This window comes from Macaca thibetana, chromosome 15, assembly GCF_024542745.1.
Source record: "Macaca thibetana thibetana isolate TM-01 chromosome 15, ASM2454274v1, whole genome shotgun sequence".
NCBI classification, from domain to species: Eukaryota; Metazoa; Chordata; class Mammalia; order Primates; family Cercopithecidae; genus Macaca; species Macaca thibetana.
In genome coordinates this window covers 28,376,887-28,404,451 of record NC_065592.1, presented here as the reverse complement: position 1 = coordinate 28,404,451, position 27,565 = coordinate 28,376,887, and the positions used below count along the sequence as shown (strand labels likewise).

General features: G+C 44.5%; 2 protein-coding genes across 5 annotated transcripts in view; one reads left to right on the top strand and one right to left on the bottom strand.

Moving 5' to 3' along the window:
- ECPAS (Ecm29 proteasome adaptor and scaffold) overlaps positions 1–13,540 on the bottom strand; it is a 125,229-nt gene extending 111,689 nt beyond the window's left edge. The window contains exons 1-2 of one of the 4 annotated variants that reach the window (XM_050761413.1): positions 12,642–12,690; positions 1,586–1,689 (exon numbers count right to left, since the gene is read on the bottom strand). In XM_050761413.1, coding sequence (XP_050617370.1) covers positions 1,586–1,607 — 22 coding nt within the window. In that variant the 5' untranslated portion in view covers positions 1,608–1,689; positions 12,642–12,690. Of the gene's footprint in view, positions 1–1,585; positions 1,690–2,321; positions 4,353–12,641; positions 12,812–13,257 lie in introns of those variants that run through there. The other 3 variants (XM_050761411.1, XM_050761412.1, XM_050761410.1) reach the window with 3 other exon arrangements.
- Positions 1–27,565, top strand: part of GNG10 (G protein subunit gamma 10) — a 484,859-nt gene that overhangs the window by 226,242 nt on the left and 231,052 nt on the right. The gene's annotated exons all lie outside the window — the stretch shown is intronic.

Below are 27,565 nucleotides of genomic sequence, written 5' to 3'. Positions count from 1 at the left end.
TCCTCACTGCTCTTCTAAACAATTCTTCCAATCTCCCAATCTGTCATTTCTCTAAACGCCCAAGAAATAAAGATATGTGAAAATAGCAAAAACAGGCCAAAATTTATTTTAAAGTTGAATTCTGGTTTCAAAATTATCCCATCCCTCAAAATTTCACCTAAAGAAGACATTTCATAGCAGCAGCAGCAATATATATACCAAAATACAGTAGAATGCATAGGAAGGTAGGGAGAAGGGGTCCAACAGTTAAATTAGAAGATAGCAACAAAAAGCACTTTTGAATTGAAGCTACAAAATCCCAGGAACTCACTGGATATTGAGTCCATGATATCAGAGAATTACAATCTGAATTTACAGAGTTTCAATCAAAAGACCATCCAATATCATCTATTAAATGGCTTTTCTCAAAATCACAATGCATGACAAAATGGCAGAATTAGGAACATCCAATTACCATGATGCCTCCTTCATACCTCTTTTCACAAACAGAACAACTGGCTGGGCACGGTGGCTCATGCCTAAAATCACATTTTGGGAGGCCCAGGTAGGAGTACAGCGTGAGCTCATGAGTTCCAGACCAGCCTAGGTAACACACAGAGACTCTGTCTCTACCAAAAAAAAAAAAAAAAAGTAGCCAGTCATGGTGGCACACAACTATGATCCCAGTTACTTGGGAGGCTGAGGTGGGAGGATCCACTCAAGCCCAGAAGGTCAAGCTGCAGTGAGCCATGATTGTGCCACTGCACTCTAGCCTGAGCAACAAAGGGAGACCTGTGTCAAAAACAAAATGTAGTCCCAGCTATTAGAGAGGCTGAGGTGGGAGGACTGCCTGAGCCCAGGAGATCAAGGTGGCAGTTAGCCATGATTGTGCCACTGTACTCCAGCCTGGTGACACAGCGAGACCCTGTCTCAAAAAAAAAATTAAAAATTAAAAAAAAAAAAAAAAAAAAAAAACTCCATGATGGCATTCCTGGAGCATGTAAAATGATTTTTTGTGATTGTGGCACACAAAGTTATTTGTAAACGATCATCCATCGTCTTTTCCTTGTGCACAGTGCTAAATAACATCTCCAAGGGAGGCCGAGGTAGGTGGATCGTTTGAGCCCAGGAGTTCGAGACCAGCCTTCATGGTAAAACCCCATCTCTACTAAAAATATAAAAATTAGCCAGGCGTGATGGCATGCGCCTGTAGTCCCAGCTACTCGATGGGGCTGAGGCAGGAGGATCACTTGAGCCTTGGGAGATCAAGGCTACAGTGAGCCATGATTGCCCCACTGCACTCCTGCCTGGACAAGAGAGTGAGACAGTTTCAAAAAAAAAAAAAAAAAAGACTTCAAGTTTTATCTTTTTCTTCTTTTTGCAAATTTTTTTTTTATGTTTAGCATCACAGAGAATAGAGATTTCAGGCATTTGTAAATTAACATGAACTTAACCAATTATCTCAGGATAGCTAGAAAAGGAAAAAAACAAAAACAAAAACATGATGATCTTGGGGGCAAATTGCTATCTCATAACCTATGCATTTTTAAATGCTCCTACAAAAAAAAAAAAAATGCACACATCCTAAGGAACTAAATCTACTAACCTCTACAATCAATGTGATACATGGTTTATCCAATCTTGACAAAAATCCTCAGGATCACCAATGGTATGTTCATCCACTCGTACAAATGCAATTGTATAAAGAATCTATTATTTAGAACCAAAAAAATACAATTAACAGACGTATATGCATAGCTACCATGTTAAGAAAAAAATAAAGCACTTTTCATTTCTTGCTAGATATTTGATGCCCTGCTTTGCAAATTCAGTATGAGGAAAAAAAATTGTAATGACTACCAAATTTGAAAAAGAATAAGGCATATGTCCACAAACCAAATTTACTGAGAACATGCTAATACTTCAAAAAATACACGGCTAATGATTCGCTGAAGACTTAAAATCTCTAATACCAATGCAACATATTTTATCATATATTTATATGTGTGTATATATATCATAAATATATAAACTGTTACATTAAAGTTAGATGTGTTTCAATTATACAATAGTTTTATAAGAAGTGTTACTAAACATGTATACATGTTTTTAGCACATTACATATGAGAACGTAAACGGCTGACAGACATAACCCTGGCCACCGCTGTCCTCTCTTAGCATTCTTCATCTCCTTTCTCTGATTATCTTCCTCTCACTCTTAAATATGTATATGCATGGCCCCCAGTCAGCTGCCTGTGAAGAATATGCCCATTCCCACAGCTCTACCATGGGAATCATTCCCACACTATCTCCCTACCTTCAGAACCAAGGTTCCCACACACCTGCAATCCATGTGCCAAGATGTGCTATCTCTTCCCATTCTTAAAACAATCCTGGCCAGGCACGGTGGCTCACGTCTGTAATCCCAGCACTCTGGGAGGCCGAGGAGGGCAGATTGCTTGGGTACAGGAGTTCGAGACCAGCCTGGGCAACATGGCCAAACCCTGTCTCTACAAAAAATACAAAAATTAGCCAGGCGTGGTGGCGCCCACCTGCAGTCCCAGCTACTCAGGAGGCTGAGATGGGAAGATGGATTGAGACCGGGAAATTGTGGCTGCAGTGAGCCAAAATCACACCACTGCACTTCAGTCTGGGTGACAGAGAGAGATCCTGTCCCAATAAAAAAGAAAGAAAAGAAAAAAAAATCTTGTAAGTTTTATTATCTCATTTTACAGATGAGAAAACCAAGGCCCACAAGTTAGGTCCCTTGTTGAAGAACACAAGAAGTATCAGAATCAGGATTCAAAACTGTCTTTGATTCCAATTCCAGAGGTTTTAGCCACTACTCAAAACAGTCTCCCTAAACAACATGGGGCCTCAATAACTCAACCCATTCATTCAACAAATAATCTTTCTGCTGAACAGACTACGTATCTGTGGAATCTGTTCTCTCTTTTCTTCACTTTCCTAAATCTGTCTAGAGGCTGCACTCTCCCTTACTCCTCCACCTTCTAGTCTCAGGTCAGATTTAGATTCATCTCTAACTCCTTCCTTCTTTAATAACCCTCATCTCGTTAGCCAACAATTTCTCCCTATTTTAGGGATTTTAGATTATATTAACTCCTTGCCAAATCCACTTCCACTGTCCCAACTCAGAGCCTAAGTTTATTTTTACTTCGCCACTGTGATACCCTTCTAATTAGTCTTGCGGCTCTTGGTCTCAGGATCCTTGCAATCAGTGTTACACCACTGCCATCTGCTACCCTTATAAAACGGACCTACTCATGTTATGCTCCTGCTTAAAAGCTTTGATGGCTCTCTAATGTCTATAGAACAAAGTCCAAACTAGTTCTGTTGGCATTCCTACAACACACTGGTCCCAACCTATCTCCACAACATCATCTGCTATTATACTCCACACCAAAAATAACAATAATTTATAAGAGCTTAAGTGTTTATACAGTACATTTTCACATACATTAATTCTAATACTATGAGTGATTCTTGTCGTTCCAATTTTAATAGGAAGAAACTGAGACTTGCAAAAGTAAGGTAATTTGTCCAAGATCTCAAATCATAAAGGCAGCATGGGCCAAGTCTCAAACCACACAGCTGATCCCCTTTCCCAGTACTTCACACAGCACCCCCATTCCCATCACAACAGACTTACTCAGCGGTTTTTGTTTTGCATATTATCTTATCTCCATATCTCAGCTCAAGCTATTTTTCCTTTAGCCTCAAATACCATTCTCATTTCTTGAGGTTTCCAAAGAACTGTGTTAGGCAGTTCACTTACCATGCTTTGTATAAGTTATTTATATTTGCATATAAATCTGTCTCTGCACTGAATTATAAGCCCTCTGAGGACAGCACCATACATTATTTACTCAATTTTAAAAGTCTGCTTATTGAATTGAAAAAATATGTGGGCAAAACAAGCCATATAAGATGGGAAGCATCAAGGCCAGGCCTGAAACGAGATCTCAGCAACAGGGATCAAACCATCTGAGAACACTGGCAGTGACGTGACTTCAATTTTAACATCTATCTTCTGAACAAGGTCAATGCTCCTGTGCCAACTCTTCTCACTGACACTGGCCTTTATTACGTATTATAGTTTACTGAAAGCATAATTCAAAACAGAATGTGGTGGGCCGGGTGCAGTGGCTCCCGGGAGGCCGAGGCAGGCGGATCACTTGAGGTCAGGAGCTCAAGACCAGGCTGGCCAACATTGTGAAACCCCATCTGTACTAAAAAATACAAAAAGTAGCCAGGTGTGACAGCACACGCCTTGTAGTCCCAGCTACTCAGAAGGCCGAGACGGGAGAATCACTTGAACCTGGGAAGCAGAGGCTGCAATGAGCCAAGATCGTGCCACTGTACTCCAGCCTGGGCGACAGTGAGACTCTTGTTTAAAAAAAAAAAAAAAAAAAATCAGAATGCAGTGAAAGTAAAAAAATCAGAATGGAAATTAATTTTAAAAAAATGGAACTTTGGGAGGCCGAGACGGGCGGATTACGAGGTCAGGAGATCGAGACCATCCTGGCTAACACTGTGAAACCCCGTCCCCGTCTCTACTAAAAAATACAAAAAAACTAGCCGGGCAAGTGGCGGGCACCTGTAGTCCCAACTACTCAGGAGGCTGAGGCAGGAGAATGGCGTAAACCCGGGAGGCAGAGCTTGCAGTGAGCCGAGATCCGGCCACTGCACTCCAGCCTGGGCGACAGAGTGAGACTCTGTCTCAAAAAAAAAAAAAAAAACAGAAATATCCGTGGCCATTTTCCATCTTAAATTTCCGATTTGGTTAAGTAACCAAAATGTAAATGATACAGGCTTGCCTTGGCCTTTCTACAAAGATCAGCTCAGAAGCCTGTATTCTGGTCATTTAAGCAATTAGCTCTTAGGGGCTATTTCACCATGGCCACAGAATCATGTTCAACACACAGCTTCCCATGTCTCATCCTCTAAAAGAGTCACCAGGAGTCCCAGCACTAGCAGAGGCTCTCTCAGAAGACACTTGACATGCTGATTATCTGGCCAACTTTTGCAGCTGAAGTTTCCCATAGCTATGTCAAATAGTCAAATTGAATAGTGCATCCTTTAAGATTACACGTTGTTGCTCCTTCATGAGTCGCCTTTATCCCAACGAAGACCAGATTCTAAGGATGCCTTACTTATAATTATAAAGCCCAGAATACGAAACCACTAAACAGCTGACCAGGTGAAAAGTCTCAAATGCTTCCTTCCCTGTCGGAAATCTCTCAACCCACTGCTGAAATATTAACTATAATGTCAACTTTTCCATAAAGTGGCAGAAGATAATATTAGCAGAAAAACTAGCCACATGTCTTACACTGAATTTCATTTCATTTGCAATAGTCATAATCACTCTAAGCATAAGAAAAGAAAGCTACAGGCTCTGACCTTAACTAATTTACAAACTAGATTTCAGAACTGCCTTTAACAGTCAAAACTAATGGTTTTCTTTTTTGGCAACTTACTCAAAAATCTACTATGTTCTGTTCAACAACATCGGAATATTTTTTTCTTTTTTCTGAGATGGAGTTTCACTCGTTTCCCAGGCTGGAGTGCAATGATGTGATCTCAGCTCACCACAACTTCTGCCTCCCGGGTTCAAGCAGGAGTCTTACTCTGTCGCCCAGGCTGGAGTGCAGTGGCACAATCTTGGCTCACTGCAACCTCTGCCTCCCAGGTTCAAGTGATCCGAGTAGCTGGGACTACAGGCATGTGCCACCACAACCAGCTAATTTTTGTATTTTTAGTAGAACCAGGGTTTCACAATGTTGGCCAGGATAGTCTTGAACTTCCGACCTCAAACCTCAGGAACTCCAAACCTCAGCCTCCCAAGTAGCTGGGATTACAGGCATGCGCCACCACGTCTGCCTAATTTTGTATTTTTAGTAGAGATGGGATTTCTCCATGTTGGTCAGGCTGGTCTCGAACTCCCAACGTCAGGTCATTCACCTGCCTCAGCCTCTCAAAGTGTTGGGATTAAGCGTGAGCCACTGCACCTGGCCTTTTTTTTTTTCCCTTGAGACAAAGTCTAGCTCTGTTACCCAGGCTAGAGTGCAGTGATGCATTCTCAGCTCATTGCATCCTCCAGTTCCCGGGTTCAAGCAATTATCCTGCCTCAGCCTCCCAGGAGTCTGGGACTACAGGCGCATGTCAAAACACCCGGCTAATTTTTTTGTATTGTTAGTAGAGATACGGGTTTCACCATGTTGGCCAGGCTGGTCTTGAACTCCTGCTCTCAAGTTATCCACCAGCCTCGGCCTCCCAAACTGCTGGGATTACACGTGTGAGGCACCACCCAGCCCCGACTGCCACATTTATACACTAAAGAAGGTTCTTTCTGGATACTGTGCCTGGCCCCGATTGCCACATGTTATACACTACAGAAGGTTCTTTCTGGATAGGACACCGAAAAAAAAAAAAAAGCCATCTTGATCTTGTTATGAACTATATATTCTCCCATGCAGGAATAATACAGTAGTAGTAGGGCAGAATTAATACAAATTTTGGAATCAGAGAATCTAAGTTCAAGTTCTAACTGTCTAAGGAGGGTAGCTCTACCCCGAGACAGTAACAGTACCAAACTCACAGGGTTGTTTTGAGAATTCAATTAGTTGATACATGCAAAACAATGAGAACACACAGTAAACACACAATACATAAACAGCTTTACCATTATTCTATTATAATCACTGACTCAAACATGAAGTTTGTGAAAGGATAACAAATGCTAACAAGTCTCAGCCCAAAATTAACCTGCCTATTTTTGGCAACCCTTTTTTTTTTTTTTTTTTTTTTTTTTTTTGAGACGGAGTCTCGCTCTGTCGCCCAGGCTGGAGTGCAGTGGCGCGATCTCGGCTCACTGCAAGCTCCGCCTCCCGGGTTCACGCCATTCTCCTGCCTCAGCCTCCCGAGTAGCTGGGACTACAGGCGCCCACAACCGCGCCCGGCTAATTTTTTGTATTTTTAGTAGAGACGGGGTTTCACCGTGGTCTCGATCTCCTGACCTTGTGATCCGCCCGCCTCGGCCTCCCAAAGTGCTGGGATTACAGGCGTGAGCCACCGCGCCTGGCCTTTTTTTTTTTTTGAAACAAGGTCTCGCTTTGTCACCCAGGCTAGAGCGCAGTGGTATGATCTAGGCTCACTGCAGTCTTGACTTCCTAGACACAAGCCATCCTCCTCACTCAGCCTCCCAAGTAGCTGGGACTACAGGCGCATGCCACCACACACAGCTAAATTTTATATTTTTTGTAGAAACAGGGTTTCACCATGTTGCCCAGGCTGGTCTTGAACTCCTGGACTCAAGTGATCTGCCCGCCTCGACCTCCCAAAGTGCTGGGATTACAAACTTGAGTCACCACATCCAGCCTTCTGGAAACTTTCATGCTCAATGATATTACTCAAAAAAATAAATAAATAAATAAATAGACCGGGCACAGTGGCTCACGCCTGTAATCTCAGCACTTTGGGTCAGTTTGAGACCAGCCTGGCCAACATGGTGAAACCCCATCTCTACTAAAAATACAAAAATAAGTCGGGCACGGTGATGCGCACCTGTAATCCCAGCTACTCAGGAGGCTGAGGCAGGAGAATCGCTTGAACCCAGGAGGCAGAGGTTGTAGCAAGCTGAGATTGCACCATGGCACTCCAGCCTGGGCAACAGTGCAAGACTCTGTCTCAAAAACAAAATAATAAACAAATAAATAAATAAAAGAGAACTCTAACAGTCAGTTTTGCTTCTCCTACAAACTGTGGTAGCAGACATAACTGAAAGTTGAAGATTTCATTTAAATTGATGTGACGTAAATTACTTCAAGTGCAAGAGGGAAGATGTTCACTTGAAATCTATAGAAATGCAGTTTTACCAGCTACACATCTCAAAATAACAGACTTGGGAATCACAGACGATATTACTTTAGTATTATCCGTATCATACAGTCATATATTTTGGTCCTTCCTTATCTGTTTAAACATATTCTTCCTCTTCCTCAATAGTACTGTAATTCCTTTGGCGGGCTTTGGTGTCTCTTTTGTACCCAACAGCAATGATAAACAACAGTCAAACGGTTGGATTAAGGTAACATCTAGCTGAGAATCTGGCAATGCATCTGATTTGAACTGTTCATCACGCACACTCTGACCATGGTGCAAAGAGGTAAGATGGCCTCAAGTATGGCTGTGACTGCATACTAGAAGCTGAGGACACGGGGACTACTTTCCAGCTTCAGGACCCAGGGGACCTAAGAAGCCTGTTTCTCTCTCCAAAAAGCAGCAATTACCTACCTTTCAGGATTATTCTGAGGAAAAATACATACAAAGCATTTAAAACAATGCTGGTGCTGAAATATTTAGGGGGAAGGTGTGTTGATGTCACCAGTTTACTTTGAAATGCATGAAAAAAGATGGAGTAATAAGTACTTAACACCACTGTACACTTAAAAACTGTTAAGGTAGGCAGGGCGCGGTAGCTCACACCTGTAATCCCAGCACTTTGGGAGGTCATGATCAGGCAGATCATGAGGTCAGGAGGTCGAGACTAGCCTGGCCAACGTGGTGAAACTGTCTCTACCAAAAAAAAAATTAGCCGGGCGTGGTAGCGAACACTTGTAATCCCAGCTACTCAGGAGACTGAGGCAGGAGAATCGCTTGAACCCAGGAGGTGCAGGCTGCAGTGAGCCAAGATCACGCCATTCCACTCCAGCCTGGGCAACAGAGCAAGACTCCGTCTCCAGAAAAAAACAACAAAAGAAAAATTGTTAAGGTGGTAAATTTTATGTTATATGTATTTTATTACAATTTTTTTTAAAAAGTTAACAATTAACAATTGGCCAGGTACGGTGGCTCACGCCTGTAATCCCAGCACTGTGGGAGGCCGAGGCAGGTGGATCACGAGGTCAGGAGTTCAAGACCAGTCTGGCCAAGATGGTGAAACCTCGTCTCTACTAAAAATGCAAAAATTAGCTGGGCACAGTGACAGGCGCCTGTAATCCCAGCTACTCAGGAGGCTAAGGCAGGAGAATTGCTTGAACCCAGGCGGCAGAGGTTGCAGTGAGCCAAGATCGCGCACCACTGCACTCCAGCCTGGGTGACAGACTGAGACTCCGTCTCAAAAAAAAAAAAAAAAAGTTTAACAATTTTTAAAAATCTACTGAGATGGACAAATGACGAAGTTTGCTGTAATAGTAAATATGATAAAGTTATTCGACTATCAATTGCAGAATCTAGGTGGTGGGTACATGAATGTTCACTTTCAACTTTTCTGTGAGTTTGAAGATTTTTTTTACAATAAAATGTCAGTGGAAGAGAACAATGCTGGCATCTAGTAGTTTGCTTTTACTATCATCTACTAGTCATAAATAATAGAAAATATTTGGATAATTCTCTCCTTTTTTTTAGTAAAATTCTTAAAAGCACTTTTTTTTTTTTTTCTGAGACAGTCTAGCTCTGTTGTCCAGGCTGGAGTGCGGTGGCACGATCTCGGCTCACTGGAACCTCCACCTCACAGGTTCAAGTGATTCTCCTGCTTCAGCCTCCTGAGTAGCTGGAACTTCAGGCACGTGCCACCACACCCGGCTAAATTTTGTATTTTTAGTAGAGACAGGGTTCCACCATGTTGGCCAGCCTCGTCTTGAACTCCTGACCTCAGATGATCCACCCATCTCGGCCTCCCAAAGTGCTAGGATTACAGGTGTGAGCCACCACACCTGGCCAAAAGCACATTTTATCAGCATCTCCTATTTCACTATAGCCATTCTAAAACTAAAAGTGGTTTATATGAAACTTCTTTTTTTTTTTTTTTTTTTTTTTTGAGACGGAGTCTTGCTCTGTCACCCAGGCTGGAGTGCAGTGGCCGGATCTCAGCTCACTGCAAGCTCTGCCTCCCGGGTTTACGCCATTCTCCTGCCTCAGCCTCCCGAGTAGCTGGGACTACAGGCGCCCGCCACCGCGCCCGGCTAGTTTTTTGTATTTTTAGTAGAGACGGGGTTTCACCGTGTTAGCCAGGATGGTCTCGATCTCCTGACCTCGTGATCCGCCCGCCTCGGCCTCCCAAAGTGCTGGGATTACAGGCTTGAGCCACCGCGCCCGGCCAATATGAAACTTCTTAACCAGTGCACACGTATATGCTTTCAAGTTAAATTATTCTAAGGTATCAACTGCCACGTATTCAGTCTCTCCTGAAGAAATACAGAAACCAAGTCCACAGGTATCTGTGGCTGATGACTGACAACTTAACTGAACAAAACAAGAAGGCAAGGATTGGAATTATCTGTTCCTAACTTTCTTAGCTACTAGAGCCAGGAAATCCCTTAACTAACAGCATCTTAACCAGTACCTGAATGTACAGAAGCACACTGCATAGACACAAACACTTCAGCCACTTCAGAATATCCAATTCTTCCTCTAGTTTTGTTCCCCATTCCTGCTAGCAATTCAGACTTTAATGTGTTTGGTGCTACAACAGGAACTCAGATGTCATACAGCATAGCAACTGAAAAAAAATCAGACCACCTCACACCCATCAGGATGGTTACTACTGACAATAAAGGTAAGCGTTGGCCACGATGTAGAGAAATTAGAACCCTGTGTATTGTTGGTGGGAATGTAAAATGGTACAACAACCACTGTCAAAAACAGTACAGTGGTTCCTTAAAAATTTTAAACTAGAATTATCACATGATCCAGCAATTACATTTCTGGGTATGAACCCAAAAGAACTGAAAGCAAGGTCTCAAAGAGATATCTGTACACCCATGTTCACAACAGCATTATTCCCAATAGCTAAAACGTGGAAGGAACCCAAGTGTCCACAGACAAATAGATGGACAAGGAAATGCGGTATATACATACAAGGGAATATCATTCAACCTTTAAAAGGAAGAATTCTGACACACGCAACAACATGGATGAACCTTGAGGACATTATGCTAAATGAAAATAAAACCAGTCACAAATTCTGTATGATTCCATTTACACGAGGTACGAAGAATACTCAAAATCACAGAGACACAAAGTACAATGATGGTCGCCAGGGGCTGAAGGGAGGAGGGAATGGAGATTTGTTGTTTAACGGGTATCAAGTTTCAGTTTTGCAAGATGAAGAGTTCTGGAGATGGATGGTGGTGATGATTGCACAACAGTGTGAATGCACTCAATCCCACTGAACTATACACTTAAAAATGGCTAGGACGGGAAATTTTATGGTATGTGTATTTTTATCACAATTAAAACAAAACATGGAACTGATCTCAGAAGGCCTGGTGGTGCTTCCACGTGGAACCGACAGAAGAGCAATCTATTTAGCCGGCTTCTATCTCTAATCGCACCATGAGACCTTGTCTCCTCCGACTCTCCAATCTGCTGAGGATCACACCAAGTGTTTACTTCAGCTTCAAAAAGAGCAAACAGTACTCCTGCTCCACCAGTTCTGTGTCAAAGCAGCAAGGAACTTAATCTCTCCAAACCTGCCTCCTCTTTAAAACAAGGATAATTCCTACCTATCTGCCTCACAAGGTTGCTATGAGGGCAAAAGTGAGATCATGTATATAAAAGTGGCTTTAAACTGACAAGCACTAGAGAAACATACATTACGTGTATAACTACTTTCATATGGAAATTCAGAAGCGGCTTTAACAACGTAAGCTTCATAAAGCTTGCAACACCTCACCCATGCTTTATTCCTTTATTCCATTTAAAACCCACATCATCTCCAAATAACACCTTTCTTGTTTTTGCCATAAACTGAAGGACAGCACTGGGGCGGGGGGGCGGGGGGGAAGGAAAGAAAACCCTTGGGTGGAAAAAAAAAAAAAAAAACTCAAAAGGCAATCAGAAATTATCTCACATGTCCTATGTCCTATGAAAATTCGGTATTTATGATCCCAGCGTGGGCCCGCGGCGCCCCGGAACTACACTTCCCACAAAGCATCGAGGCGAACCCCGGCGGCGGGCGGGGCGGCCTGGGATTCAGGGTGACCACCGCTCTCCCCAGACAGGGACCGCCGTCCCCGGGAAGGCTGCACCGCGTACGCTCGAGGGGGCACTAACTCTCCTTTCTGAAAGCGCTGTCACCCCGTGGTTTCTCCTGCGGTTCGACCGGCGACCCTCTCCGCCCTCCCTGCTCCACCTGAGGGTCACCGCCTATTCGTGACCTTTCGGCTGATTACTAGAGTGTCACAAAAAGGCACCTTCTCCCCTTTCCCGAAAGCTCCATTTCTAGAACTCGCCCAACCGTCGGGGACCCGGGGCTAGGAGGGGTCAGATGGGACGGGTGGACACTGCCCGTCACCCCGGGGCTCCGGCCCTCCCGCCAGCCGAGGCTCGGTGGGCAGGGGGCCGGGCTCCCCCCACCCCGGGCAAGGGCGGATCGCGGGCAGAGGTGGCTCCGCCCGGGGCTCCAGTTTCAATTTCGCAACGTGACGGTGCAAACCTGAGGCCTACAAACGCCAGCGGCGACGGTCCGCGCCCCGCCCGCCAGCCAGGCCAGGGCGCCCCAGCTCCCCACACGCCGCGGCCGCCGCCCGCCCACCGGGCCTGGCGCCCCAGCCCTCCAGCCCAGATGCGGCCGCCGCCCCCCGGCACCGCGCGGCGCCCGTCCGGCTCGCGGCCCCAGGTTCGGCCGCGGCACTTACTCAGCTCATCCTGGGAGGCGGAGGCGGCGGCCGCAGCCATGTTGCGCCGGGGAGGGAACGAAGGAGGGGCTGGGGGGGCAGGGCGCGGCCGGGGGGCTCGCGGCTCGCGGTGCGGCAGGGGCCGCGAGCCGCCTCCGGTCACTCGGCGCGGACCGCGCTGTGCCTCGAGGCCCGCCCGCCCGCCGCCGCCGCCGCCTGCGTCCTCCGCGTCGCGAGCGTCGCTCTTCGCTGCCCCCGCGAGCTCGCGACTCGGGCGCTCCCGCAGCCTCGCGCCTCTGCGGAGCCGCTGCCGCCGCCGCCGCCGTCTGTGCGGCCGAATCCCCGTGCGCCAGGCCCGCGCGGCGGCTCTGCGACTCCGCGCCGCGCTCGCCCAACTCACGCCGGTTTTATATTTAGAAAGAGCTGAGCCATCCTCCCAGCGGCCCCCCCGCCGGGCCCCTCGCGCGCCCGCCCGCCCTCGCTCGCTCGCGGCTCGTCCTGCCCACCTGTCGCCGCCCGCCCCGCGTGCGCTCCCCGCGCGGACTCGGCACGCGGCGGCCTGTGCGGGCGGCCCGGCCTAACTGCCCCAGCCCGCGCGCAGAGCCAGCCCACCGCGGCCCCGGCGCGGGCCTCTGACCTGAGTCGGAGCCGGTCTCCATGCCGCGGACGCTACACTCGGCGCCGCGAGGTGAGGGCTGTGGAGTGAGGCGTTCGGCGGGCCGGGCCCCGGGGAGCCGCGCGCCGCAGTCCGTGAGGGGCTGGGCCGAGCGGGCCCAGGCTGCCCTAGCGGCCGGGGGAAATCCTCGAGGCGGGGCCGGAGCGCCCTTTTCCGAGGTCTGCGGCTGTCACGTTGGCTGGGCCCGACCTGGGGAAACACGCCTGTCCAAAGGAAGAGACGTGGACTCAGAAAAGTAGAGCCGGGCTCGGAGTCGGCGGGAGGAAGCCCCGCCCTGCGCCTCCCGCCGAACTTCTCGGCCTCGGCGCTGACTCAGTCCCGGACGAGTCCCTGCGCCACAGCGGCCCCTGACAGCCCGGTCCTGGTGTGGAGGTTACTGGTGCTTCCAAAACGGCTAGGGGGAGTAGGGGATCCACTCAGCCCTGCAAAAGTTAGATGAGCCAAGATTCCTAAAGTTCACATGGAAGTATCTATGCCTATGCGAGCTTTGACATTTTGTTCCGATACTCTACGTTCTTTTCGGTCACGAGAGTGATTTATTTTCGATATGCTCATTTTAACTTTCTGCCTTCGCTCTGTCCGTGAGGTCATGTACACTTGCAAAATGAAATTCAAATTCAGGGCTTGCATAATTGCTGTACTTTAAGTGATAGTACTGTCATAACAAATTAGATACAAGATCAGATACTTTTTTAATATAAGAAGAAGAAATCAAGTCTTAAATGGATTGAAATTGCATTTATTCCTTAAAGCAGAAATCTATAAAGCCGTAAGTAATGTCTTGAAAATGGAATATGTGTCATTCCTGTGGTAACAGGCCAAGTACAAGGTACAACACTGAAGACATTTTTATTTCCTTTATTGTTTTTGTTGTAGAAATTTACATGATCTTGGGCCGGGCGCAGTGGCTCACGCCTGTAATCCCAGCACTTTGGGAGGCTGAGGCGGGTGGATCACGAGGTCAGGAGTTAGAGGCTGGCCAACATGGTGAAACCCTGCCTCTACTGAAAATACAAAAATGAGCTGGGCGTGGAGGCGCGCGCCTGTAATCCCAAGTACTCGGGAGGCTGAGGCAGGAGAATCGCTTGAACCCAGGAGGCAGAGCTTGCAGTGAGCCGAGATCGCACCACTGCACTCCAGTCTGGGGGACAGAGCGAGACTCCGTCTTGGAAAAAAAAAAAAAATTATACATGATCTTTGTTAAAAACATGCAAATGATTTGGAGTATCATAAAATGAAAAGTGAACGTCCTTCCTCCTTGCCCCACCATCCCACTCTGCAGAGAAATTACGACTAACAGTTAACAGTTAAGTGTGCAGAAGACCTTTTCTCTGGACACATATATACAGCCCCATGTATGGCTTTGATGGGGACAGGTTTCATACAATAAAGTTCTGGATCAATTATTCCTTCAAACACATTGTTCCATGTTAATTCAAAACACTACACTACCATCACCCTTTTTTGTTTGTAACTTCATAGTACACTAAGTTAACCAACCCCTTTTTTCATGTACGCCCCTCTTTTATTTGATGTTGCCTCCAAAATAAATACACAATGAACTACTTACAAACAATACACAGGTGTATACAGGTCTTCCCCCAACTCCATACCCACCATCCCCCTCATCCCACTCATGCCTATAAATAATGTCTGTTAACAGTTTGGTGCATTCAACCTTTCCTGACTATTTCCATGACTACAGAAAGTAGCTGCACCAAAGACTGGTTTGGGGAAATTTGACTTCCCATAATCTCAAATGGATCCTTCTAAAGCCACCCCAGATAAATACGGAATCTAAGTAAAAAAACAATGGGTTTGTTTTTTATTTTATTTTATTTTACTTTATTTTTATTTATTTATTTATTTTTTTTTTGAGACAGTTTCGCTCTTGTTGCCCAGGCTGTAGTGCAATGGTGCGATCTCAGCTCACCACAACCTCCGCCTCCAGGATTCAAGCGATTTTCCTGCCTCAGCTTCCCGAGTAGCTGGAATTACAAGCATGCACCACCACGCCCGGCTAATTTTGTGTTTTTAGTAAAGACGGGGTTTCTCCATGTTGACCAAGCTGGTCTCCAACTCCTGACCTCAGGTGATCCACGCACCTGGGCCTCCCCAAGTGTTGGGATTACAGGCGTGAGCCACCGTGCCTGGCCATTAGGCAATTTTAACCTCCAGGCAAGACTAGTTAACAAATCTTTAGTTCCTCCTATGTAGAAATTCCAGGTTCTCTGCGTGTACAAATCACATGAATGTGTGTACACAGATTTCTGTTAGTTTTGACAAAAATGGAACTCTACTTCCCATATTATGTAACATTTTTTGCCAAATAATATATTACAGGTATCCTTTCATATCAGTAATGATAATAATGGCTAATGTAATACTAATTATGCCAGGCACCATTCTAGTGTTTTACTTGGATGAATTCATCTCCTCCCCACAAAAATCTTATGAAATAGGGATTTTTATGGCACTGGATGGTTGAGGAACACATCTAATGTGCCACAAACGAAAGGAAGTGGTGGAGCTGGGATTTGAACCTGGGCAGTGCGGATCCAGAGTCAGCTTGCTTAATCACTAGGATCAGTATGTACAGAACTACCTCTTTTTGTTTTTGTTTTTGTTTTTGTTTTGAGATGGAGTCTTGCTCTGTCACCCAGTCTGGAGTGCAGTGGCATGATCTCAGTTCACTACAACCTCCTCCTCCCGGGCTCAAGCAATTCTGCCTCAGCCTCCTGAGTAACTGGGATTACAGGCGTGTACCACCACACCCAGCTAATTTTTGTATTTTTAGTAGAGATGGAGTTTCACCATGTTGGCCAAGCTGGTCTCAAACTCCTGACCTCAAATGATCCACCCGCCTTGGCCTCCCAAAGTACTGGGATTACAGGCATGAGCCACTGCGCCTGGCCTCATTTTTTTTTTTTAATGGCTTCATGATAAGAACCAACAAAATGTATTTAACCATTTCCTTATTGATGAGCAGTTAGGTTGTTTACAATTTTTTACTAAACAATACTACCATAAAACATTCTTATACCTATCTTTATGTAATCATACATTTCTATACGTAGACGTGGAATTGTTAGGCAAAAAAAGTCTTAAAGTCTCATTACATACAGTAGTTTATAGCAACTTACAGTGCTACTTCTGATCATTACTGTGTAGAGCTCTGAGCTTTTTTATACTTGCTTCTTCCATCAAACTACTTATAGTTTATTTTTCCCACTAAATAGCTTCATGTTCATATGAAACACTTTGGTTTTGAATAGCAGCAGCCTTGAGAGAGTTACTGTCTAGAATTCACTTCAGTTTTCAAAAACAGAGGCAAGAAGGAATTGGGGTGAGGAGGCAAACAGGAGCCAGAGAAGAGGCTACTGAGAAACCAAAATAGGATATCATAGAATCCAAGAACTAAAAACCTGTCCCCTCTCCTCTCATGTAGGCTGTCTTCACATCAAATGCATATAAAGTTCTAACAAGATTTTTAAAAATCTTGTTTCACGAGTTAAAGCAGAATATTTGAAAACATTCCTCTTCTGGGCAGATACATAGATGACAAGTGCTAACAGACACCTAAAAACAAAGCAGCATACAAATTATTAGGCTGGGCCAGGCACAATGGATAATATCTGTAATCCCAGCACTTTGGAAGGCTGTGAGGCAGGAGGATCCTTGGAAGCCAGGAATTCAAGACCAACCTGGGCCATCTAGCAAGACATGGTCCCTACAAAAAATCAAAAAGTTATCCAGGTGTGGTGGTGCACACCTGTGGTCCCAGCACTGGAGAGGCTGAGATGGGAGAAGTGCATGAGCCTGGGAGGCAGAGTTTGCCATGAGCAGAGATTGCACCACTGTACTCCAACCTGAGCAACAGAGTGAGACCCTGTCAAAAAAAAAAAAAAAAGAGAAGAAAGGGAAGGAGGGAGGGAGGGAGGGAGGGAGGGAGGGAGGAAGGAAGGAAGGAAGGAAGGAAGGAAGGAAGGAAGGAAGGAAGGAAGGAAGGAAGGAAGGAGGGAAGGAAGGAAGGAAAAAGAAACAGCAGCTACTCAGGAGGGTGAGGTGGAAGGATAACTTGAGGCCAGAAGTTCAAGACCAGCCTAGGCAGCATAGCAAGACCCCATCTGTACAATAAAATGATAAATAAATGAACATATAAGAACTCAAAATGTAAATTCTGGGTTGGGTGTGGTGGCTCACGCTTGTAACCCTAGCACTTTGGGAGGCCGAAGCAGGTGGATCATCTGAGGTGAAGAGTTTGGGACCAGCCTGGCTAACATGGTGAAACTCCATCTCTACTAAAAATACAAAAAATTAGCCAAGCGTGGTGGCACGCAGCTGTAATCCCATCTACTCAAGAGGCTGAGGCAGGAGAATTGCTTCAACCCAGGAGACGGAGGTTGCAGTGAGCTGAGATTGCGCCATTGCACTCCAGCCTGGGCGACAAGAGTGAAACTCAGTCTCAAAAATAAAAAAATGTAAATTCTGGGGGTATTTATAAAGTATGAAATGCACTGAGTCATTTCTCTTGAATAGATGGTATTCATGGTGCTAATCCTAACCTTAAAAAACAGTAAAATTATGGCCAGGCATGATGGCTCACACCTGTAATACCAGTACTTTAAGAGGCTGAAGAAGGAGAATGGCTTGAGGCCAGGAGTTCAAGACCAGCCTAAGGAACATAACAAGCCCCTGTCTCTACAAGAAAGAAAAAAAAAATGTAGTAAAATTATGTCAGGTATATTAGCATCAAAAAACCAAGTATGGAGTATATTTTAGTAAGCTTTTCATCTAAAATGGTTGTAATAAGAAATTTTGGGTGCCTAAAAGGATTTATTCTAAACTATCTAGAAAATTAAATTATCCCAAGTGATTCAATTTAGAATTGAATTCAATTTGGACCTCCAGAGTTCCAGACAAGCCAAAATTCTACATAAATAAATTTCATATGCCATTTGTTTTGGTTGCTGAAAAAGTCAGGGACTGGGTCCAACCAGGCAATGTAGTTCAAACCTAAGATCTTCATCTCTGCTCTTTTCAGTCATTTATTAAAGACATATTTCACGCACATAAAGCCATGTCATGACTTAAAACATTCCTCTTTCTAAAAAATCACACTCAGAAACATCTGTCTCCAACCATGATTAGAATCCTTCCACTATTTTACTCTCTAATTCCTGTGAACTCAGAGTACATTTTAGAGTCTCATCGTCTGAAATGTTTCAACCACTTTCTGGTCCATGTGTCGTCTCCTGAGCGTCACTAGCTCCAGTCTTAGGCTAAAGCCCAGGGATGTCAATGAGTTATTTTTCTTTTTCTTTTTCTTTTTTTTTTTTGAAACTGAATTTCGTTCTTGTCGCCCAGGCTGGAGTGCGATGGCATGATCTCAGCTCACTGCAACCTCTGCCTCCTGTGTTCAAGCGATTCTCCTGCCTCAGCCTCCCAAGTAGCTGGGATTACAAATGCATGCCACCACGCCTGGCTGATTTTTTGTAATTTTAGTAGAGACAGGGTTTCATCACATTGGCCAGGCTGGTCTCAAACTCCTGACCTCAGCTGATCCACCCGCCTTGGCCTCTCCAAGTGCTGGGGATTATGGGCGCGAGTCACTGCGCCCGGCCTGGCGATGAATTCTTACTAGAGCACCTTCAAGTTCTTTTCCCTGGGTTTTTATCTTACAGACTGTGCCAGTCAGTTCCCAATCTTGGACAAACTCCACCATCCACTTTATTTTCCCTCTCAACTACCATTGCAAAGAAGGCAAAAAGCTGACCTGGTCTAGTATAAGACTAAACCACGGCTATAGGAGGCAGTCTTCCTGCTTTTAAAAATGTAGCCCTATACCAGAATATCCTATCTCTTCTGGTTTCCTTTAGACAATGACTTCAAAGTTCGTGTTCCCCTAAAAGAATTTTGAAAAACACTGTAATCCAATAATGCATTTTTATGTTGGCGTCTAAAATTTTTTCTCATAAATAATTGAAAAGAGGAAATTTTGACAACAAATTCTATTGTAAATATCAGCATTTTAAAATAAAGGCCCTTTATCACTTTTTTAAACGTATCTATAGACTAAGATTTTTTCTAAATAAATTTTAATTTATTTAGAATTTATTTATTTATTTGATACTGCAAGGTTAAAAACACAAACTATTTTTTTCTCTGTGCTCACATCACAATCAAAACACAAGACTTCAGGCTAGGCATTGTGGTTCACACCTGTAATCCCAGCACTTTGGGAGGTTGAGGCAGGCAGATGACTTGAGGTTAGAAGTTCGAGACCAGCCCAGCCAACAGGGTGAAACCCTGTCTCTACTAAAAAATACAAAAATTAGCTGGGTGTGGTGGCACGCAGCTGTAATCCCAGCTACTCAGGAGGCTGAGGCAGGAAATCGCTTGAACCCTGGAGGAGGAGGTTGCAGTGAGCTGAGATTGCGCCACTGCCCTCTAGCCTGGCGACAGAGTGAGACTCTTTCTCAAAAAACAAACAAACAAAACAGAACAAAAAAAACAGAAGACTTCTAAGACCAAATGGAGGCAGGGGGTAGGTTCTTCCCATACAATAAGCAAGCAAGCAATTCTGCAGCAGACACCTACTAGATAGCCTCTAATTCAATTCCAACACCATCTACTTTGAGATAATGTCAGATCACACAGGTGGAGGGTTCAGTCCCACAAGACTGCCCCACAACTTACAATGCCAATTGCAAGCTCCAGGTTATTTAACCTGTGCTTCTGACTAACTGGCTGTAAACTGGGGATCCACGACCCCCTCCTTGGTTCGACTAATTTGCTAGAGCAACTCACAGAACTCAAGGAAACAGTTTACTGGTATATTATAAAGTATATTACAAAAGATACAGATGAAAAGCTGCATGGAGCAAAGAATGAAAAGGGGTGTGGAGCTTCCATGCCCTCCCCAAAGATGACACCCTCCTGGAACCTCTATTTGTTCAGCTACCTAGAAGCTGTCTGTACCCTCATCCTCTTAGGCATTTTATGAAGATTTCATTGCAGAGGCACGATTGAAAGATGGACAACCTTGTAGAAATGTGACTGAACAAAAAGGATATGACCTAATACTAATAGACTGAGTTGAAACCCTGCCAGGCCTGTCTGTTCAGATTCTTCTTTGCCTCTCTGTGTAGCATTATTTCATCCAGATATGGGGCAGGACCCCTTCTGAAATGAGAGTCTTTTTTTTTTTTTTATTTCTAGTAGAGACAGGGTTTCTCCACATTGGTCAGGCTGATCTCGAACTCCCGACCTCAGGAGAACCACCCACCTCGGCCTCCCAAAGTGCTGGGATTACAGGCATGAGCCACCGTGCCTGGCCTGAAATGAGAGTCTTATGATCTACAATTGGACAAGGTAGGTGAGAGAATTTTTTACTGCCAGCCTCCAAGACGGAAGGGTAGGGGAAGAAGATTCTTGCTTTGAGAAGAAAAAGGAGAGCAAGAGAAGGTCAGAGAGAGAGAGAGAGAGAGAGAGATTCTGTTTTCTTTTTTCTTTTTTTTTTTTTTTTTGCGACAGAGTCTTACTCTGCCACCCAGGCTGGAGTGCAGTGGCAAGATCTCGGCTCACTGCATCCTCTACCTCCAGGGTTCAAGTGATTCTCCTGCCTCAGCCTCCTGAGTAGCTGGGATTACAGGTGCCCGCACTGCACCTGGCTAATTTTTGTATTTTTAGTAGAGACAGGGTTTCATCATGTTGGCCAGGCTGGTCTCGAACTCCTGACCTCAGATGATCTGCCCGCCTCAGCCTCCCAAAGTGCTGGGGTTACGGGCCTGAGCCATCACACCTGGCCAAGATTCTGTTTTCCAAGGCCTGCTTCTGAGGTCTAAAGCACCCAACATTATAACAAGGGCTACTGGAGTCATAAGCCAGGAACCATAGAAGCAAACATATATATGTTTTCACAGATATCTACCATCATCATTATTTTAAAAATACATGAACAAGACATTTTACATGATTGCCCTTTCTCCTTGAACTTGTAGTTTGATTAGACTTCCCTCACGATAATTTAAATGAATGTAATACAGTTTTAATCTTTAAAGTTTTATTTACTTCATTATTCTTTTCTTCAACAAAAATACATATATAAATTTTTTTTTTTTTTTTTTTTTTTTTGAGATGGAGTCTTGCTCTGTCACCAGGCTGGAGTGTAGTGGTGCAATCTTGGCTCACTGCAACCTCCACCTCCCGGGTTCAAGCGATTCTCCTGCCTCAGCCTCCCAAGTAGCTGGGACTACAGGTGCACACCACCTCGCCCAGCTAATTTTTGTATTTTTAATAGAGATGGGGTTTCACCATGTTGGCCAGGATGGTCTCGATCTCCTGACCTCGTGATCCGCCTACCTCGGCCTCCCTAAGTGCTGGGATTATAGGCGAGAGCTACCACAACCGGCCAAATTACATTTTTTAAAAAATTTTTCTATGACCATGTAAAAAATTATTTTAGATTGAGTAATCATAATTAGTCACAGTACACAATTTATCAAAACAACATACATATATTACAACCTTCTTAGGCATTGAACTATTAGTGAATAATATTTTTTTTCTTAGAGATGGGATTTTGCTATGTTGCCTAGGCTGGCCTTGAACTCCTGGCCTCAAGCAATCCTCCCACTCCCGCCTCCTGAGTAGCTGGGGCTACGGGCACGCACCACCATGCCCCATGCAATTTTTTATGTTACAGCTTTTGAGAGTCATGATACATAAAAAGATTTTATTGGAAATGTCTCTTTTAACAAAAAGGATAGACCAGCCTAAGCAACATAGAGAGACCCCATCTCTGCAAAAAATTTTTTAAAAATTAGGTGGGCATGGGCCGGGTGCGGTGGCTCACGCCTGTAATCCCAGCACTTTGGAAGGCCGAGGTTAGCAGATCACGAGGTCAAGAATCCGAGACCAACCTGGTTAACATGGTGAAACCCCGTCTCTACTAAAAATACAAAAATTAGCCAGGCATGGTGGCACACACCTGTAATCCCAGCTACTCGGGAGGCTGAGGCAGGAGAATTGCTTGAACCCAGGAGGCAGAGGTTACAGTGAGCCAAGATCGTGCCACTGCATCTCAGCCTGGGTAACAGAGCAAGACTCCATCTCAAAAAAAAAAAAAAAAAAAAAAATTAGACGGGCACGCTGGCACACACCTGTGGTAATATAGAAAGAGGGTTCCTCACAAGACAGAGGGTGGCAACAGAAGCCAGGCAAAAGAGGCAGTGTCCCTAAGTCAGGGCTGGAGAGGCATTCTGCCAAATGCACAGGGGCTTGAAAGAAAACAAACCCGGAAGAGACCACGGAAAGCTACAACCCTGTCATTGTGAAACTCCCAAAGATGGGACACCATATGCCTGAGATTCTCGAGTTTGTACATGTTGTCTTTTCATATGTTACATATTTTATATGTATATATATGCAGCATCCCTTTTTCTGTGGCGAGCGGCCCTTCTCCTTACCACATGGTTCTTATGGGGCCAGCATTCCCAGTACTCCAAAACCCCACTGACCCAGGGCCCAGGGATCATGGATTGCCATTCCCCAGTCAGAAGATGGCTCAAAAAGAGCAATATGTTTAACTGTAGGAGATTGGAGGCTTTTTGTTCTTGTTTATTTGGTTTTTTTTTTTGAGATGGAGTCTTGCTCTGTCACCCAGACTGGAGTACAGTGGCACAATCTTGGCTCACCACAACCTCTGCCTCTCGGGTTCAAGAGATTCTCCTGCCTCAGCCTCCTGAGTAGCTGGGATTACAGGCCCCCGCCACCACGCCCGGCTAATTTTTGTATTTTTAGTAGAGACAGAGTTTCACCATGTTGGCCACGCTGGCCTCGAACTCCTGACCTCAGGTCATCTGCCAATCTCAGCCCCACCAAAGTGCTGGGATTACAGGTGTGAGCCACTGCACCTGGCTTTCTCTGCCTCCCCTTGAAAGTCAATATTTTCTGGGTTTCAGCTGCAAATCACTCTACCTGCTCTTTCTTTGCAATCTCCACTCACTCGTCTTCAAGTACTTAAATGACTCTTTAATTTCTCTCTCCAGTTAGGTCTCCTGGACATCACCCACATGTCCCATTTGTGCTTCAAACTTAATGTGTTTCCAACTGAATTTGACTTCCTTCTCAAACCTGCTTCCTGTATCTGTCAGAGTGTGTGGAACCAGCATCCAGTCGACCAAGCCATAGAACTGGGAGCAGTATATAATTCCATCCTCTCTCACCTTTACTCACTACATGCCGATGGTCACTGAGTAGTATCAGTTAGGGTTTCTCTGTTTCCTAGCACAGAAACCAACTCATGTAAACACAACAAGATTTGTAGAAGAGTACTGGAGAAGTTCACAGAAACATAGGAAAATTAAAGAACTAGGCTTCATGAAGGATAGAAAGCAGGCAACTGCGGTGTTCTCCCCAAGAGGAGCTTGAAGACCATCCCCCAGAGAGCTATACCCAGATAATTCGGCAACAATACGGCCTTTCATTTATGGATGGGGTGGAATAAGAATTATAAACTCCAAACTTTTTATTCAACCTTGGTTAAAATGAAAAGAAACCATTGGTTGCAATGCTATTGGATGAGAGGTAACTAATCTTGTTGATGTAAATCTTCGAGAATCCAAACTGCTGATCCCCACATTTCTCAACAACAAAAGAAGGAGATGATTAGAGGAAATTTACATTCTGATGACTACAGGAACACAATGAACAAGATATCAACTCTAAGAGACGAAGGTCATATTTAAGTTTCAAATCTTTGCATGCTCTATTTCTTATTATTATGACCATAGCTTCTTTAATAAAGAGCAACAGACTCCCGTTTTAAGTAAATTTTCTCATTCATGCTATAAATGAGTTCACCAGTCTTGTGTTCACATATATACTGTGTAGATTCTTTTGTCAGACCAAGAGTATTTTGAGTGACCCTCTCCCATAGCTGTAGATATTAAAGTCACCTCTGATACAGCTAATTTCAATGCAATACAAAGCTGATGTATACAGTAGTATCTAGATCAAACTCCTGGGAGGGTTGGAATTGATTGATTTAGTTTGGATCACATATCCACCCTGTCAGGGAGAGTTGGGAGTATTAATATAGGAATGGGGATAGGAAAGTTGAACAATAAAGTAAACAATAATAACCGCATCTCATATGGTTTGGCTCTGTGTCTTCACCCAATCTCATCTTAAATTGTAATCCCCAGGTGTAGAGAAAGGGACCTGGAGGAAGTGATTGGATCATGGGGGTGGTTCCCCCCATGCTGTTCTCAATAGTGAGGGAGTTCTCACAAGATCTGGTTGTTTGATAAGTGCCTGGCATTTCCCCTGCCCTCACTCAGTCTCTCTCCTGCTGCCATGTAAGGCGTGCCCTGTTTTCCCTTCACTTTCCAAGATTGTAAGTTTCCTGAGGCCTCCTCAGGCATACAGAACTGTGAGTCAATTAAACCTCTCTCCTTTTTAAATTACCCAGTCTCAAGTAGTACCTTTACAGCAGTGTGAAAACGGACTAATACAATATCTCACTATACAGCAAATATTCAGTCTGCTTAAAGTGGCCTTAAACTGTCACTTTATCTCAATACCGTGCCTTAGTCCACTTTCTCTAAAGCATATTTCAGTAAAAATAAGATCTGTCTTTAATCCCTTGCATTTTGGCTTCTGACTTCTTTTTTATTACTATTACTATTATTATTATTATTATTATTATTATTATTTGGAGACAGAGTCTTACTCCGTCACCCAGGCTGGAGTGCAGTGGCGCGATCTCGGCTCACTGCAGCCTCCGCCTCTTGGGTTCAAGGGATTCTCCTACCTCAGCCTCCAGAGTAGGGATTACAGATGTGTACCACCACACTAGGTTAATTTTTGTATTTTTAGTAGAGATGGGGTTTTTGCCATCTTGGCAAGGCTAGTCTCAAACTCCTGACCTCAGGTGATCCACCCTCCTTGACCTCCCAAAGTGCTAGGAATATAGGTGTGAGCCACCATGCCCAGTCGGCTTCTGGCTTCTTTACCCCGATGAAGATCACCACTGTTACTCTTGTGGAAAAAAAAGAAAAGAAATTCTTATCTGAGGAATATGAGCTCCTTTAAATTATCAGGCCCAAGCCAGGTTCAGTGGCTCACACCTGTAATCCCAGCACTTTGGGAGACTGAGGCGGGCAGATCACATGAGGTCAGGAGTTTGAGACCAGCTTGGCCAACATGGCAAAACAATGTCTGTACTAAAAATACAAAAATTAGCCAGGTGTGGTGGCCCATGCCTGTAATCCCAGCTATTTGAGAGGCTGAGGCAGGAGAACTGCTTGAACCCAGGAGGCAGAGGTTGCAGTGAGCTGAGATCACGCCACTGCATTCCAGCCTGGGCCATAGAGCGAGACTCCATCTCAAAATAAACAAACAAACAAACAGGCTCAGAGAAGCACTGGAATAAAAGCGCAGTCATAACACCCTCCCTTAAGCTAAATAATTACCTCTTGAAGCCACTTGCTATGTGGGTTGTAGATTAATTGATGCCAAAAGCCATTGAATGGCATATACCCTATAGCTGATACGTAGCCAAACACTAACCAATGTTATTTCTGTAAACAAATAGGAATTCCTAACAACTTTTGTAATCACCCCCTTCTCCTGATTTGTTCTTCTTTCTTTAAAAACTTGAGCCTCCTCTTTGTTCCCCAGAGCGTTCTCCAAGGCAACTTGGAAGTATGTTCCAGACTGCAGTCCTCAACCTTGGCCCAGATAAACTCTTTATATCAATTATGCCTCGGCTTCTTCCTTTGAAGTCAACACTCAGAGTTTACCAGTGACTTCTCATATGATGTTTAGTGATTTTTCAGGACAGCTTAGTCTTGCTGACATCTATCAAACATCAGACACTTCATGCAGCTCTATCTTCTTGTCAGCCTTGACTCATTTTTCTTCTTTCTGAAGTCTACCTGTTTGGCTGCATGCGGTGGCTCACGCCTGTAATCCCAGCACATTGGGAAGCCAAAGCAGGTGGATCACTTGAGGTCAGGAGTTAGAGACCAGCCTGGCCAACATGGTGAAACCCTGTCTCTACTAAAAATACAAATTTTTGTATTTTTTGGACAGAAAATACAGTAACACATGGTGGCATGTGTCTGTAATTCCTGTTACTTGAGAGGCTGAGGCAGGAGAATTGCTTGAACCTGGTAGGCGGAGGTTGCAGTGAGCCAAGATAGCACCACTGCACTCCAGCCTGGGCGACAGAACAAGACTCTGTCTAAATAAATAAATAAATAAAGTCTATCTGTTTCCATTCTTCTCTCCCTTTCCTGATAGCTATGTACCTCATTTAAGTTTTTGCTTAACCTTAGAGCAATGGGGTGCTGAAATGATCAAATGTGCATTTCAAAAAGATTACATTGGCTGCAGAGTTCAAAAAAATTATTAAAGGCGAGCAAAAGTGAATGAATATAATAACATGTTGAGAGTCTATTTCAGTAATTCCAGAGAGAAATAGAAATTTGAATTATGGTGGTGGTGATAAAGATGGAGGGATTTGGATGAACACAAAACAGATTTAAAAGTCAAAACCAATGATGGACTAGATAAGGGAGATGAAGGATGACTGCCATGCTCCTGACTTAGAAAATTATGTGGCACATAGGAAAACCAGATGTGTAGGGGAGGATGCTGGAATTCAGTTTGGGGCATGTTGAGTTGGAGGTGACTTTGAGATATTCAAGGAGAGATGTCCAGTAAACAGATAAATGAATCTGGAGGTCATATTGTACTGTCATGGAGGTGAATATAAACTTGTGAATTATCCTGGTACATGTGGTATTTGAAGCTAAGATTATGAATGAAGTCAGTTAAGGAGATAGTATGGAATCAAGGGAAGATTTGACTCAGCAGAGAAGAATGAACTGGCAAAGAAGACAGGTGGACTAGCTACAGAAGTGAGAGGAGAGCCTCAAGCCATGGAGAGCTTCAAGAATGGAATTAAGCCAGGTGTGGTGGCTCATGCCTGTAATCCCAACACTTTGGCAGGCCAAGGTAGGAGGATCACTTGAGCCCAGGAGTTCGAGACCAGTCGATACCAATCTGAGCATTAGAGTGAGACTCCTGTCTCTACAAAAAGAAAACACAAAAACAAAAAACAAATGGAATAGAATCATCACTCCCATCAAAATGTTCTGAGAAGACAAATGATAGAACTTTAAAACCTGTTAGTTAAACTTGGGTGCAGTGGCTCACACCTTTAATCCTAGTGCTTTGGGAGTCAAAGGCAGGCAGA